The sequence below is a fragment of the Pan paniscus genome, chromosome 6 (genome assembly GCF_029289425.2).
Source record: "Pan paniscus chromosome 6, NHGRI_mPanPan1-v2.0_pri, whole genome shotgun sequence".
In the NCBI taxonomy this organism is placed as follows: domain Eukaryota; kingdom Metazoa; phylum Chordata; class Mammalia; order Primates; family Hominidae; genus Pan; species Pan paniscus.
This window is the reverse complement of record NC_073255.2, coordinates 41333041-41347072: the sequence shown is the minus strand read 5'-3', so window position 1 is coordinate 41347072 and position 14032 is coordinate 41333041. Positions and strand designations below refer to the sequence as shown.

General features: G+C 46.8%; 1 protein-coding gene and 1 long non-coding RNA gene across 5 annotated transcripts in view; one reads left to right on the top strand and one right to left on the bottom strand.

The window, feature by feature from the left end:
- The window catches only part of LOC129398413 (uncharacterized), a 155687-nt gene extending 147625 nt beyond the window's left edge, over positions 1–8062 (bottom strand). Inside the window, exon 1 of the long non-coding RNA XR_008626204.1 lies at positions 7492–8062. This is a non-coding gene — a long non-coding RNA (uncharacterized LOC129398413). The remainder of the gene's footprint in view (positions 1–7491) is intronic.
- Positions 1–11689, top strand: part of AOAH (acyloxyacyl hydrolase) — a 225556-nt gene extending 213867 nt beyond the window's left edge. For 3 of the 4 annotated variants that reach the window (XM_034963944.3, XM_034963943.3, XM_003814969.5), the window contains 2 exons: positions 2143–2219; positions 11305–11689. In XM_034963944.3, coding sequence (XP_034819835.1) covers positions 2143–2219; positions 11305–11433 — 206 coding nt within the window. In that variant the 3' untranslated portion in view covers positions 11434–11689. Of the gene's footprint in view, positions 1–2142; positions 2220–10094; positions 10214–11304 lie in introns of all 4 variants that reach the window. The other variant, XM_003814970.5, reaches the window with a different exon arrangement.
- Positions 11690–14032: the final 2343 nt, after the last annotated feature.

Sequence of the window (14032 nt, the reverse complement as noted above, 5' to 3'; positions counted from 1 at the left end):
ATTCAGTCCGTGCAACACCCTGTTGCGATTGTCTTTCATTCTTTCTTTTCTTTCTTCTGTTAGCATCTGTACAACATAAGGTGAAACCCAAATAAAAATAAAGGGAAAAGTGGGAAAAGGGACAAAACGTTAATCAAGAACTTTGGTGAAGCAAAAAGGAGCACAAGTAGAATGGAGATGATGTCATCTCTGAAGTCACGGAGGGGATGGGGAGGCTGACATTTCACCTGGCCTGGACCTTTCTGCATCGTTGCTGATTTTTGTTTGAGAGACTCCTGTGGGACTGCAAGGAGAGATGGGACAAAGACCATAAAAGGACAAAGAGAACTGAGAGGGCTCAGTGGTGGTGATCCTGGCTCTCTGCATTTGAAGAAATCTTTCCAGATGGCTGGTTCTCCATTGATGGCAATTTGTTGGATGTTCAGATTGGGAATGGCAGGGGATGGGCTGGATAGCATCCCTGAGCAGGCAGGGCCAGCATCGCAGCCAGCAGGGCAGTCTGGAACCCACAGGAGCTTCAGAGTGTCAAGTCCAGAGGGAAATGTGAGGCAGCTAGAATTGAACCTCAAGAAGAAGGTTGCATTCCAAGGACATGCCAAAAACAAAACAAACAAACAAACAAACAAAAAACAGGCAAAACAGGCCAGGCAAACTGAAGACTGAGCCAGGCAAGCTTCCCCAAAACTGTGCCTTTACAAGACACTATGGCCAAGGGCAAGAAAGAAATTGTTGAAAGCTGCATGCTGGCTTGGCAGAACAAATAAACTTTCATGAGAGTGAGTGCTGTTTAAGCATCGATGCAGCTCTGAGCTTCCTATTAGAAGAGCAGGTACCTACCATTCCTTCAGATAGAAGTGCTATTTACCAGCACGCCACAACTTCTCCCTGGAGACTCTGTGTGGCGGACACCATATAACACAGTGAACAGTGTCCTCAATCTGAGTTTTCAAGAAATGCAAAGGCCACTTACCAATAGCTATTTCTTCCAACAGCCTCTAGTAAAACCCAGAAGCATAATATGATGCTGTGGCTCAGGGGCAGTCTTTCTGCCAGAGAATAAGCTAACGGGCTGGCGATTCAGTGTGTAGGACTCCAAACCATTAGTATGAATTTTTTTCCTGAGCTTTGAGAAGGGCAGCATTATCCTCAGCCCCTGGGGAATGGAGGTCGAGTAGTAAGTGGGGATGCCATGCTGGGATATTAGGACTAATTGTAAAAGCAGCCTTGTATTGACCCAGCCCTGGGAAGTCCAGCCCGTCTTGTCCAATCAAAGCCCCTGACAGAATTTCCGTCCTTCCTTTCGGATGAGAAGGGGAGAAACAGGTCACAGACCTATGTTCTTGAGTTTTCTGGGGAATGAAGAATAAAGAACTGGAGGAATCTTAGTTGTGCCTGCCCCCCTCACTAGATGGTGGGAAAGTGAGGGCGTAGCTTTGCCAGGAGCAGCTGGCTCAGATGCTGCTCTCCAGAGGCTTCCTAGGGATTTGAAGTTTCCTTGAGGAGTTCTTACTGACTGTATGATGGAATGACGTAGAGTTAATTGTGCTGTTGCCTTGGAGCAACTGACATTCTTGGTCTCTCACCCCTGTTGAAGGACGGTTTCATTGCTTTTCATCATTTTGGGGCTCATAATATTTTTTCTGCAGCCATACTCCCTCCAAATGTGGCGATGAGATAATTTTATGTAATTATATTCCTGACATACTGTATGATTTTTAAAGGCAAGTGCTTGACACATGCAGGCAGAGTCTGCAAATGGCAACCCATGAAAGGGGATGTTAACAAAATGTTGGATTTTTCCCTACTGTAATACCATCCTACTGCACCACCAAAAAATGACATGTACTGAAATAGATGTTGAATATTTTAGAGCTCACCTTTTCCTACTGCCCTCCCTGCTACACAAACCACATTCATCCAATGCTCTCACGTATTCCCTTCCTGAGTTAGAAAAAGCACACACACAGCGGGAAGATCATTTCTGTTCAGAAATCCCCCAGTGCAAGAGAGCAGCTCAGAGGCAGCCGTGGCTTGGTCAACATGGGCCCGGGAGGGCATGGGCAGCTCTCACGTCCTTGTCCTTGGATGTTGGCCGTTGCTTGTGCAAGTGTGTCTGTAACCCTCTCGTTATGTGCCCTGCAGTCATACAGGAGTGGCAGAAGAGAGGCGGACAGCCCTGGCAGCTCATCGAGCCCGTGGATGGATTCCACCCCAACGAGGTAAGCACAGTCACATGGTGGCTGCAGAAGGCTATTTGATGGTTTGTTGGTTTTTAATTATGTTTACACATTCATGTGTTTATTTTTATCCTGTTTTGTTCCAGAAAGGATTTCAGGTAGTGTACATACATGTATAGGATGGAAGATTTAATAAAAACAAAGTGAAATTTGGGACAATAGGGAAATAAAGTAGAAATTATACCTGGATTCCTGATTTAATTTCTATAATTCATAAAATATGTGCAGGGCATTCCTGAGAAACTGCCAGAAGGGCAGCTCTGTGCGATGCTAAAAGGGGCATTAAGCCATAGCTTCCATAATATAAGAAAAATAAATCAAGCACTCCAAAAAAAAAAAAAAAAAGGAAGAAAGAAAAGGAGGAAAATGACGAGGATTTTTTGGAAGTGAGACCCATGAGAAATTTATTCTACGGTCTTTCTAGAAAGGGTGCTGTATAGGAGGAGAAGAGTGTCCTTAGCAGTATCCTGCAGTAAGAGCTGTTTCTCATCAAGGATCCAAAGTACAGTTCTGTAAAGTAGCTCTCCTCTGGTCTCTTCACAAAGCAAGGGGAGCCAGAGGGTGGGACTCTGTCCCCTCCCGGCTCCACTCCCATCCCATTATCCTGGCTTCAACCAGAGAAGCTCCACTTTTATCTGTTGTATGTCCTGGACTTGCTCACGACATTTCTTTATTAAGAAGAAGAAGAAAAAGAAGTGGGGGAGTTGTTCTGCCACTTGTAAAATGTTGAAAGCTGCTCCTCTGTGGGGAGGGATGGGCCATTTACTCTCAGGCAATACCGCATCACTAGAGCCTTTCTGCTCCAGCGTGGGGGAAGCATGGTGTGGCTACCAAAGGGTACAAACCTGAGGGGCATGCCTGGGGGATGCTCGCTTGCTGGCCACCGAGACCTAGGCCACAGGAGGGCTGATTGTCCCCTCAAGAGCCTGAATGACGGTAAACACAGCCCACCTTCCTCCAACTCTAGGCTCAGCCAGTGCTCACAGGCAGGGCTAAGAATCACCTCAAAAGGAACAAGAATAGGATGCTCACTCCCCAACAAATGCATAAAAGTGGCATCCCACAAATGCTGAGCAAATTTTAAAGTAAGTATTAAATGCCCACCTCACAGATTTAAATAGCCACACACAAAAAATCAGAATAATGCCCTCAGAATTTCTAACCTTCCTGTGTATCAGTTGGATGAGTTGATCAAAGAAAATTATTGGCTAGATTCTGGTTAAATATCAGGGTCTGATCCCCCAAAAATGATGTCTTTGGTTTTAGAAGAGTTTGCGTATATCCCTACTTTCTATTATTTTTTTTTTTTCTTGAGACAGAGTTTCACTCTTGTTGCCTGGGCCGGAGTGCAATGGTGTGATCTCAGCTCACCGCAACCTCCGCTTCCTGGGTTCAAGTGATTCTCCTGCCTCAGCTTCTTGAGTAGCTGGGATTACAGGCATGCGCCACCACGCCTGGCTAATTTTGTATTTTTAGTAGAGACGGGGCTTCTCCATGTTGGTCAGGCTGGTCTCGAACTCTCACCCTCAGGTGAGCTGCCTGCCTCAGCCTCCCAAAGTGCTGGGATTACAGGCGTGAGCCACTGCGCCCGGCCCCCTTCTTTCTAGCAGTTATTAGGTAGTAGTTCTTGTCATTCTCTGCACAGAATAGCATCTTACCCTTCTGATTCTGTAAACAATGGGCATATGAAAAGATGGCCATGTAAAGTATCAGGAACAAACTAAAAAGAGGAGGATCAAAGACAGCTTTGTTTTATCCACCAGGATATATTTATCCCATCTATCAAATGACCATTCCGTCCCTGACTCTTAAAATGATCTTGGGGTTCAAAGTCTGTCAAATTGGGCCTCTATCTTGTACTCAAACAGTTTCACCTATATCTGATTATTGAAAACACAGTCAAAAGCTGAAAATCAATGTGTGCCATAATCTTATGCTATTCCTGCAAGACTTGTTCACATGCTGGTAGCTAGTGATAAAGTGGCCAAAAATGGATAGCCAGGCCTAAAGCCTGCCTATTTATCATGTATATTGAGCTGAAAAGTCCAGATTGGCAAAGTGCCATCCAAAACTATTTATTGAGTGACACCCAGTATCAAGTGCAGTGAGAATTCAAGAGTGAACAAGAAAATGCCCTGCCATTTAAAATTATAGTATAGAGTAGGAAAATGATGAGTAAACAGACAATTAAATATAAAGCAGTAAATGCCTCCAACTGTGCAAGTACAGAACACCACAGAGCATTATGGGGTGGGATGAGAGAGAGGGGTGTTCAAAAATGTTTTCAGGCCAGGTGTGGTGGCTCACGCCTGTAATCCCAGCACTTTGGGAGGCCAAGGTGAGTGGATCACCTGAGGTCGGGAGTTCTAGACCAGCCTGACCAACATGGAGAAACCCCGTCTCTACTAAAAATACAAAATTAGCTGGGCGTGGTGGCGCATGCCTGTAATCCCAGCTACTCGGGAGGCTGAGGCAGGAGAATCGCTTGAATCCAGGAAGCAGAGGTTGCAATGAGCTGAGATCATGCCATTGTACTCCAGCCTGGGCAACAAGAGCGAAACTCCATCTCAAAAAAACAAAAATGTTTTCAGAGGAGGTGATGTCAGAACTAAGACCATGAGCTAGTAGAGTGAAGGGAAGCGAAGAGGGGTTGCAGGAAGTATTCTGAGCAGAGGCAACTGCATGGGCAAAGACCTGAATATGAAAGAAAGCGTGGCATGTTGGAGGAAATAAAAGCGCTCAGTGCGTCCAGAGAGTATGACTGTGGAGTTGACAGACGGAGAAATCTACCGCGTATTAAGGAACCAGATCATGGAACATATGTCTGGGGCTTCACCTTGATCCTGAGGGACATGGGGAGCCACTGGATGTTCTCAAGCAAGAAAGAAATAGCCCAACTTGTGTCCTAAAAAGATGCCTGTAGTAGCGGCGTGGAGGGTGATTTGGTAGGGAACCAGTCCAGAGAGACAGAGAAAAACAAAAGGAAAAGTTGTATTTTAAAAAGATTTTTTAAATGACCAAACACAGAGTTACAGGACAGCAAGGCAAGTTCTTATCAGAGATTTTATTCAAGGAATCAAAGTCAAGTGCATCCTGGAGTCAGTATAGATCCTGCCCACTCTCTTCCCACATTCTCCACAGCGGTCCCAGGCCAGCGTAAGGATGGCCCAGCATGATTCCAGATCATCGGGTGATTGAATAAAGCATCATGCTGTATTACAAGAAGCTAACTTGATGAACTCTGAAACCGCTTCTGGCTTTACTGTTTTAATACATTGGATGTATTTATACGCAACTGAACAAGAAAGTGGGCTCTGAAAGATGTTCAACTACAAAGGAAAATACCTGGAAAAGAACCTCTATTAGCCAGAAGATCCCACTTAATCAGAGCACCCATTCCCTAGCATTCATCTAGAATAGATTTTATTCCACACACATGCTTAGTAGGGCAGCCGATGACCTCCTGAGCTGCCAAGGTTGTGTGAACTGGCAGGAGGAGGGTGTCTCCATCCTCCCGTCCTGAGGACAAATATTGGGGTGGAGGGTATATGATAAAATTTTCCGCTGGTAAAATGAATTAGCTTGCATCCATCTGATGGCATACCATGCACTGAATTACCCCATCTACTAAAAACACAAAAATTAGCCAGGCGTGGTGGCGCATGCCTGTAGTCCCAGCTACTCAGGAGGCTGAGGCAGGAGAATTCCTTGAACTTGGGAGGCGGAGGTTGCAGTGAGCCAAGATCGCGTCACTGCATTCCAGCTTGGGCAACAGAGCAAGACTTCATCTCAAAAACAACAACAATAACAACAAACGAAACAAAACCAAAAAAAGAGATCTACCTTTAGTGACACAGAAATATGTTTATAATGTACAGCAAAGTATATACGATAAGACTACAGATTATAGGAGCAATGACTCAACTGTATGCATTTGTCAAACTCATGGCACTGTTTACCAAAGAGAGTTCATTTTACTGTGTCTAAATTCGACTTCAATAAGAGCAGATTACAAAATGATATTCAAGAGGAATCCAGTGTGTGCGTGGGTGTGTGTGGGTGTGTGTGGGTGTGTGTGTGTGTTCAGATATAAAATCAGGGCCAGGCCTAGTGGATCACATCTGTAATCCTAGCACTTTGGGTGGTCGAGGCGGGCAGATCACCTGAGGCTAGGAGTTCGAGACCATCCTGGCCATAATGGTGAAACCCCATCTCTACTAAAAATACAAAAATTAGCCAGGCGTGGTGGCATGTGCCTGTAATCCCAGCTACTCAGGAGGCTGAGGCAGGAGAATCACTTGAACCTGGGAGGCGGAGGTTACAGTGAGCCGAGATCACGCCACTACACTCCAGCCTAGGTGATAGAGTGAGATTCCATCTCAAAAAAAAAAAAAAGATATAAAGTCAGAAAGGCTCTACACCCCATGTTAACAGAGGCTGCCTCTATTTTAATTACAGATGACTTTAATTGTGTTTTTCTCTTTTTGCTTAAGTGGGTTTTCAGTTCTTCTAGAATGAACAGGTTTTGCTTTAATATTTTAGACTATGAATAGAGAAGCATAAAAGAATATCTGTTGGGGAGGCTGAAGCAAGAGAATTGCTTGAACCTGGGAGGCGGAGCTTCCGGTGAGCCGGGATCTGGCCACTGCACTCCAGCCTGAGTGGCAGAGCAAAATCCTGTCTCAAAAGAAGAAAGGAAAGAAAGAAAGAAAGAGAGAGAGAGAGAGACAGAAAGAAAGAGAGAGAGAGAGAGAAAGAAAGAAAGGAAGAGAAAGAAAGAAAGACTAACTTGGATAAAGAGAGGAAAGGGTAGCTGTGCCCTGCCCTGTGCAGCGCCTCATGGAAGTTATAACAGGAAGTTGCAGTATGAGAAACCCACAGTAGATGCTCAGTAAATATTTGTCAAATGAATGAATGATTACAGTGGATCATTTTATCACAAGTCTCTAGTTTAGTGATAAGCATGCCAGTCTCATTTCAGACCCAATATTTTCTCAATGCCTGCTCATAAATATTTTATTCCTTATTAGAGTGACAACCAACTAATTGCGTTCAAACCAAACAGTTACCAAATGCTCATATCTGAGCTCTTTCATTTTCGTTTCCCTCTTCTTGCCCTCACCCTGTCTCCTCCCTTATTAACATAGATAGGGAAATAAATGCCTTGGTACCACATAATTGTTAGAAAGAGCTTGGGTGTATCAAGTTGAAAGCCAATAACACAAAAAAGAAGAACCAGTAATTTTCCACAGACCTGGCAGCAGCCTCCTTTGTTGAGAAATGGCAGGAAAACAGCCACAAGCCCGGGCCTCTGTCTTCAAAGGTCCTGATCGCTTTGTGTGAGAGATGATCCGGCCCTCCCTGGAGCACTGGCCAGCTTCGCAGGCAGCCTTTGACGTGCTCCTGCTTTTAAGTGCAAAGAAGTATATGTGGGGTGTGAATGCTGTGTGCGCTTTCTGTGTGTGTGTGTGTGTGTGTGTGTGGTATCTGTGCGCTTTCTGTGTGTGTGTGAGGTATCTGTGCGCTTTCTGTGTGTGTGTGTGTGTGGTATCTGTGTTCTGTGTGTGTGTGTGTGGTATCTGTGTGCTTTCTGTGTGTGTGTGTGTGTGGTATCTGCGTGCTTTCTGTGGGGGTGTGTGTGGTATCTGTGTGCTTTCTGTGGGGGTGTGTGTGGTATCTGTGTGCTTTCTGTGGGGGGGTGTGTGTGGTATCTGTGTGCTTTCTGTGGGGGTGTGTGTGGTATCTGTGTGCTTTCTGTGTGTGTGTGTGGTATCTGTGCGCTTTCTGTGGGGGTGTGTGTGGTATCTGTGTGGTCTTTCTGTGTGTGGGGGGGTATCTGTGTGCTCTTTCTGTGGGGGTGTGTGGGGTGAGGTATGTGTGGCATTTGTGTGTGTGGTGTGTGTGTGTGATGTGGGGGGTATAGGGGGTGTAGGGGTGTGTGTGGTGTGTATAGTGTGTGTGTACGGTAAGGGTTGTGTGTGTATGTTATATGTGTATGTGGTGAGTGTGCATGTGGTGGTATCTGTGTGAGGTGTGTGTGGGGTGTGTGTAGGATGTATGTGTGTATATAAGAGGGATGTATGTATGTGTGGTATGGGGTGTGTGGTGTGTGTGTGTGAGATGTGTGTGGTGTATGTGTGTGTGGTGTGTGATGTATCTGTGTGGTGTGTGTATGATGTGTATGTGGCGTGTGGTATGTGTAGTGTGTGGTGTGTGTGTGTGTGAAGTATTTATGTGTTGTGTGGGGTTGTGAGGGGTGTGGTGTATGTATGTGTGATGTGTGGTGTGTGTAGTGTTTCTGTGTGTGCTGTGTGTGGGATGTGGGGGTGTGTGTGATGTATATGTGTGTGTGGTGTGGGGTTGTGAGGGGTGTGGTGTGCATGGTGTGTGGTATGTGTGGTGTTTCTGTATGTGGGGGGTGTGTGATGTATGTGTGTGTGGTGTGGGGTTGTGAGGGGTGTGGTGTGTGGTGGTGGGTGTGTGATGTATGTGTGTGAGGTGTGGGGTTGTGAAGGGTGTGGTGTGTGGTGTGTGTGGTGTTGGTGTGTGGTGTGTGTGGGGGGTGTGTGATTGTGTGTGGTGTGGGGTTGTGAGGGGTGTGGTGTGTGTTTGGTGTTGGTGTGTAGTGTGTGTGTGATTATGTGTGTGGTGTGGGGTTATGAGGGGTGTGGTATGTGTGTGGTGTGTGTGGGGGGTGTGTGATTATGTGTGTGTGGTGTGGGGTTGTGAAGGGTGTGGTGTGTGTGGTGTTTGTGTGTGGTGTTTGGGGGTGTGTTTGTGATGTATGTGTGTGGTGTGGGGTTGTGAGGGGTGTGGTGTGTGGTGTGTGGTGTGTGTGGTGTTTGTGTGTGGTGTGGGGGGGTGTGTGTGATGTTTGTGTGTGTGGTGTGGGGTTGTGAGGGGTGTGGTGTGTGTGGTGTGTGGTGTGTGTGTGGGGGTGTGTGATTATGTGTGTGTGGTGTGCGGTTGTGAGGGGTGTGGCGTGTGGTGTGTGTGTAGTGTGAGGGTGTGTGTGATGTATGTGTGTGTGGTGTGGGGTTGTGAGGGGTGTGGTGTGTGGTGTGTGTGGTGTTTGTGTGTGGTGTGTGGGGGTGTGTGTGATGTATGTGTGTGTGGTGTGGGGTTGTGAGGGGTGTGGGGTATAGTGTGTGTGTGGTGTGTGTGTAGTGTGGGGGTGTGTGTGATGTATGTGTGTGTGGTGTGGGGTTGTGAGGGGTGTGGTGTGTGGTGTGTGTGTGGTGTTTGTGTGTGGTGTGTGGGGGGTATGTGTGATGTTTGTGTGTGTGGTGTGGGGTTGTGAGGGGTGTGGTGTGTGTGGGGGGGTGTGTGATTATGTGTGTGTGGTGTGGGATTGTGAGGGGTGTGGTGTATGTGTGTGTGGTCTCTGTGTGTTATGCGGTGGGGGAGACACTGCATGGACATGACCGAGATTACGCAGCGGGATGAGTGAAGTTCGTGTCCACCTTAGAAGGCTCAGAACACATTAAAATGCTGGGGACTTTATGCAGTGACTGGATCAGTCCTGGTTTTCTCTAACTACTAAAATCTCACAAACAGTCAGACACAGAAAGGACTTTGGATCACTTTCTGTCACCCACTCAATGTCCAGATGAGAGGGCTGGGCCCAGAGAGGGAGTTGGCTACGCTGCCTATTAGGAAGGGGACTGTGAGCTGCCCTGTGGGGAAAAGTCAGGGATATCCCTGAGCATCCTTCCCGAACAATGTATTCCCCTCTGGCAGGCCTTCAGCAATCACATTTCTCATTGCTCAGCATTGAAAACCACTGCTGAGATGGAGCCACCTGGAGACTGCCGGCCTGGCCAGGTCCCATTTGCTAAATGAGGGCATTGTTTGCAGAGAAACAGCATCCTCCTCAAAGGCATATTAATGACAAGCCAGACACTGGACAACCAAGAATGGACCCAGCTAACATCATGGATAAAGGGAAACCTGACATGCGACAGCAGAACCAGAGAGTAAGCCTCAGGCTGGGAGAGCCAGAGTCGAGCCTGCTGTGTATTAAGCTAAGGATTCCTCTCTGGCACTTCAGCCAGACTCCCTGCCCTCACAGCCTGCCAGGATCCCACCCCCAACCCAGTCAGGGACCCAGCCAGCCTCCACTCCCAGGCACCTGTAGTTCCACAAACATGCCATTCTCTCCCACAGCTCTGAGCCTTTGCACATGCCGTGTCCTCTACCATTGCAGTTTCCCCACATCATCCATCTAGGGAACTCCTAGAAAATTCATCTCAGCCGCCACCTTCTTCAGAGAGATCCCACCCCTTCCCCCACCAGACAGAAGTGACACCTCTTCCCTTTCCAGTCCCTGTGGGCTTGGTGGTGTCATTTTGCATGTCTGGTTACCTTACTAGGCTGAGACTTTCTGGAAGGAAGAACACACCACGTTCATCTCTAAAACCTAAGCCTTAGGCCTGCAGTAAATGCTAGCTGTCCACAGATAAATGAATAAGTGGATTTCTGAGAAAGTGAATTTTTAATCTATTACTGAAAAAGCAAATTCCATACACTTAGCAGCTTAACACAATACACACTTAGGATCTCACAGTTTCTGTGGGTCACAGCTTAACTGGGTCCTCTGCTTAGGGTCTCACAAACCAAAATCAAGGCATGGCATCCAGGCCATGTTCTCATCTGGGGACTCATCTGGGGAAGAACTGCTTTCAAACTCACTCAGGCTGTTGGCAGATTCATTCCCGTTGAGGCTGCAGGACTGAGGAACCAGCTTCAGGCTGGATGGCAACTGGGTCACCCTCAGCTCCAGCCCAGAAAGGAGAGCCTCCGAAGCCAGTCACTAGCAAGGCCAAGCCTCACACAATGTGACACCATCGCTGAAGCAGCGTCTCCTCACCACGGCCACACTTCCTCTGTTAGAAGCAAGTGATAGGCCCCACCGCCAGCAAGGGAAGGAGGTTATACAGAGACATAGGGGTGGGAGTCATGGGGCCATCCTAGAGGCTGTCTCTGGCAGAAAGCACGTGGGAAATCTTGTTGGTAAGTGATTTGTCCTAATTTCCCTTTTCCTCATCCTTTGGGTTCTCTCTCACAGGTGGCTTTGCTGTTGTTGGCGGATCATTTCTGGAAAAAGGTGCAGCTCCAGTGGCCCCAAATCCTGGGAAAGGAGAATCCGTTCAACCCCCAGATTAAACAGGTGTTTGGAGACCAAGGCGGGCACTGAGCCTCTCAGGAGCACGCATCCCTGGGGAGCACAGGGAGGCAGAGGCTTGGGTAAACTCATTCCACAAACCCTATGGGGGCTGCCACGTCACAGGCCCAAAGGACTCTTCTTCAGCAGCATCTTTGCAAAATGTCTTTCTCTCAATGAAGAGCATATCTGGACAACTGTGCAATGCTGTGTGCTCCTGGGATCAGTAACCCTTCCGCTGTTCCTGAAATAACCTTTAATAAAGTGTTTTGGGTGCCATTCCAAACAAGAGAGTATCTGTGCCCTTTACAGCTAATTGTTCTAAAAGGAGTTTCTAAAAACACTTAAGTCCAGAGAAGTTCAGCAATTTACCCAGGGTCTTGGCATGCCAGGGGACTGATCCCCCCTGTGTTGCTGACTTCTTTAAAATGGCCTGGCGAGCTGAGGTTCCTCCTATGCAGGCGGCTGGCCAGCTGCCAAGGACTCACACAAGGGGGCAGAGCAGCCTTCATGAGGCCCCCTTGAAAAACATAACACAAAACTATAAATACAAAATTAGATATGAACTTGAATACACATTTAGAATGAGGAAAGAAATCACCACAAATTACAAATGTTTAAAAGTTGACGAAGTGCCATATAACCTCACAAAGTCCAGAAAAATGACAATACAATTTTTTTCCTTTAAAGTATTTTATTAGTTGATTAGTGGGTATAAATGTACAGTTAGATAAAAGAAATAAGGCCTAGTGTCTGACAGATCAGTAAGGTGACTATAGTTTACTAAATGCTATTGTACATTTCATTTCAAATCGCTAGAAGAAAATAATTTGAATGTTTCTAGCATAAAGAAAAGACAAATATTTAAGGTGATAGATACCCAAAGTACACTTATTTAATCTGTACAGGAAGACTCCAGAGTAAAGGGAGGGTCCCCCGGCCTGACTACCTCCCTTCTCCCACCCTATGTGTCTTCTCTGAACCTGTCACTTCCCACCCCTCTAAAAAAGACTGTTTAAATTCTCTTAGGCCTGACCACTCACAACCTTGGGGAATCACCTAACATCTAACCAGTTCCATCTTTTGAATGGGCTCAGGTGGGAAAACAAAGGTACCCAAATCCTGAGCTTTGACCTTACTCTGAGGCACAGCACCAAGGAACTGAGGGGTGGAAGAGGACATTGACCCCATCTCACTTTTTCAGAAAACACAAATACTGCAAATAAATACCACATGGAAATCATTACTAAATACCACTATTGCCTGCAAAACTGGAGTCTGAGGTCAGGCCCTCTGCCCTGGATCAGGTGCCCGGGCAAGGCTCATTCACTTCTGCCTGCATTTTCTATGCTCCAGACACGTTTCTTCTTTGAGATTTGACCAAGTCTTTCTCTCTGGCTTGAGAATGCCGTCCCTGTGCTTTGCGTACTTCTTATAACAGCACCTATCCCGTATTGCTGCACAGGTGCCCCTTGAGCTACTGTCTTCAGCCTTGAGTTTTCCAGAATGATGGTGTCTGAGGATTGTCCACTGACAGGCACCTGAAGGGCTTTCCTGGGTTGGCATGCTGCCCTCCCCATCTCCCCATTCCTGGAGGGGCTGTGGAAAAAAGCACCGGAACCTGAACTGCAGGCTCCATGAGATGGGTACCTGGCCGGTCACTTGTACTCTTGCGTCCAACCCCCAACACAATGCCTGACCACTGCAGACGCACAAGAAACAGCACTGAATGAATGAATGAATGAGAAGTTAGTGTTGCTCTCCAGGTCACACTGTTATTTCTTGCTATTTAAAAGTAAAATCAGCAGCCTCTTTTTTGACACATTTGAATTAGACCCATTGAATCATGCTCCTCGCTCATCACAGTGAGAAGAGTGAGAAAGAAAAGCCATCAGAGGCGCCTTCTTCCCTGGGCACACTTGGTGAGGGGACTTGGGGCTCCTATGTGATCTTCATCTAAATACCCCAAAACTCTATTATAATTTCTGTCTCCCAGCCGAGCACTGTGGCTCACACCTATAATTCCAGCACTTTGGGAGACAGAGGTGGGAGGGTCACTTGAGCTCAGGAGTTCAAGACCAGCCTGGGCAACATGGTGAAACCCTGTCTCTACAAAAAAAAAAATTAGCTGGGTGTGGTGGCACACACCTGCAGTCCTAGCTGCTTGGGAAGATCACTTGAGCCCAGCAGGAGGTCGAGGCAGTGAGCCCAGACTGCACCGCTGCACTCCAGCCTGGGGGATAGAATAAGACCTTGTCTCAAAAAAAAAAAAAAAAAAAAAAGAAACAGATACTCTCTCCTGTTATCAGAGGAGAGACCTGTCTTGCCCTTCACTATTGAAATAGAGCTCACTATTTGCCACATGAGTAATTACCAAAATTTCTATTTCCACCCACCATGAGCATTTTTCATTTCATGCTGAGCCTTTTGGGTTCAGGCCCTGGTGACAAAAATAAAGTCAGCCCCCCAGAAAAAGCAGATCAGCTAAAAATCTCTATATGGGACTTGTATTGATACACAATGTGACCGGACCTGAATCTCCCCAGAATCCGCACCAGCTTCCCAATCCCTCCCTGCTCTGTCACTGATTTAATCCAACTGAGAAAATTTTCTTAACTAGGGTCCTTAGGGA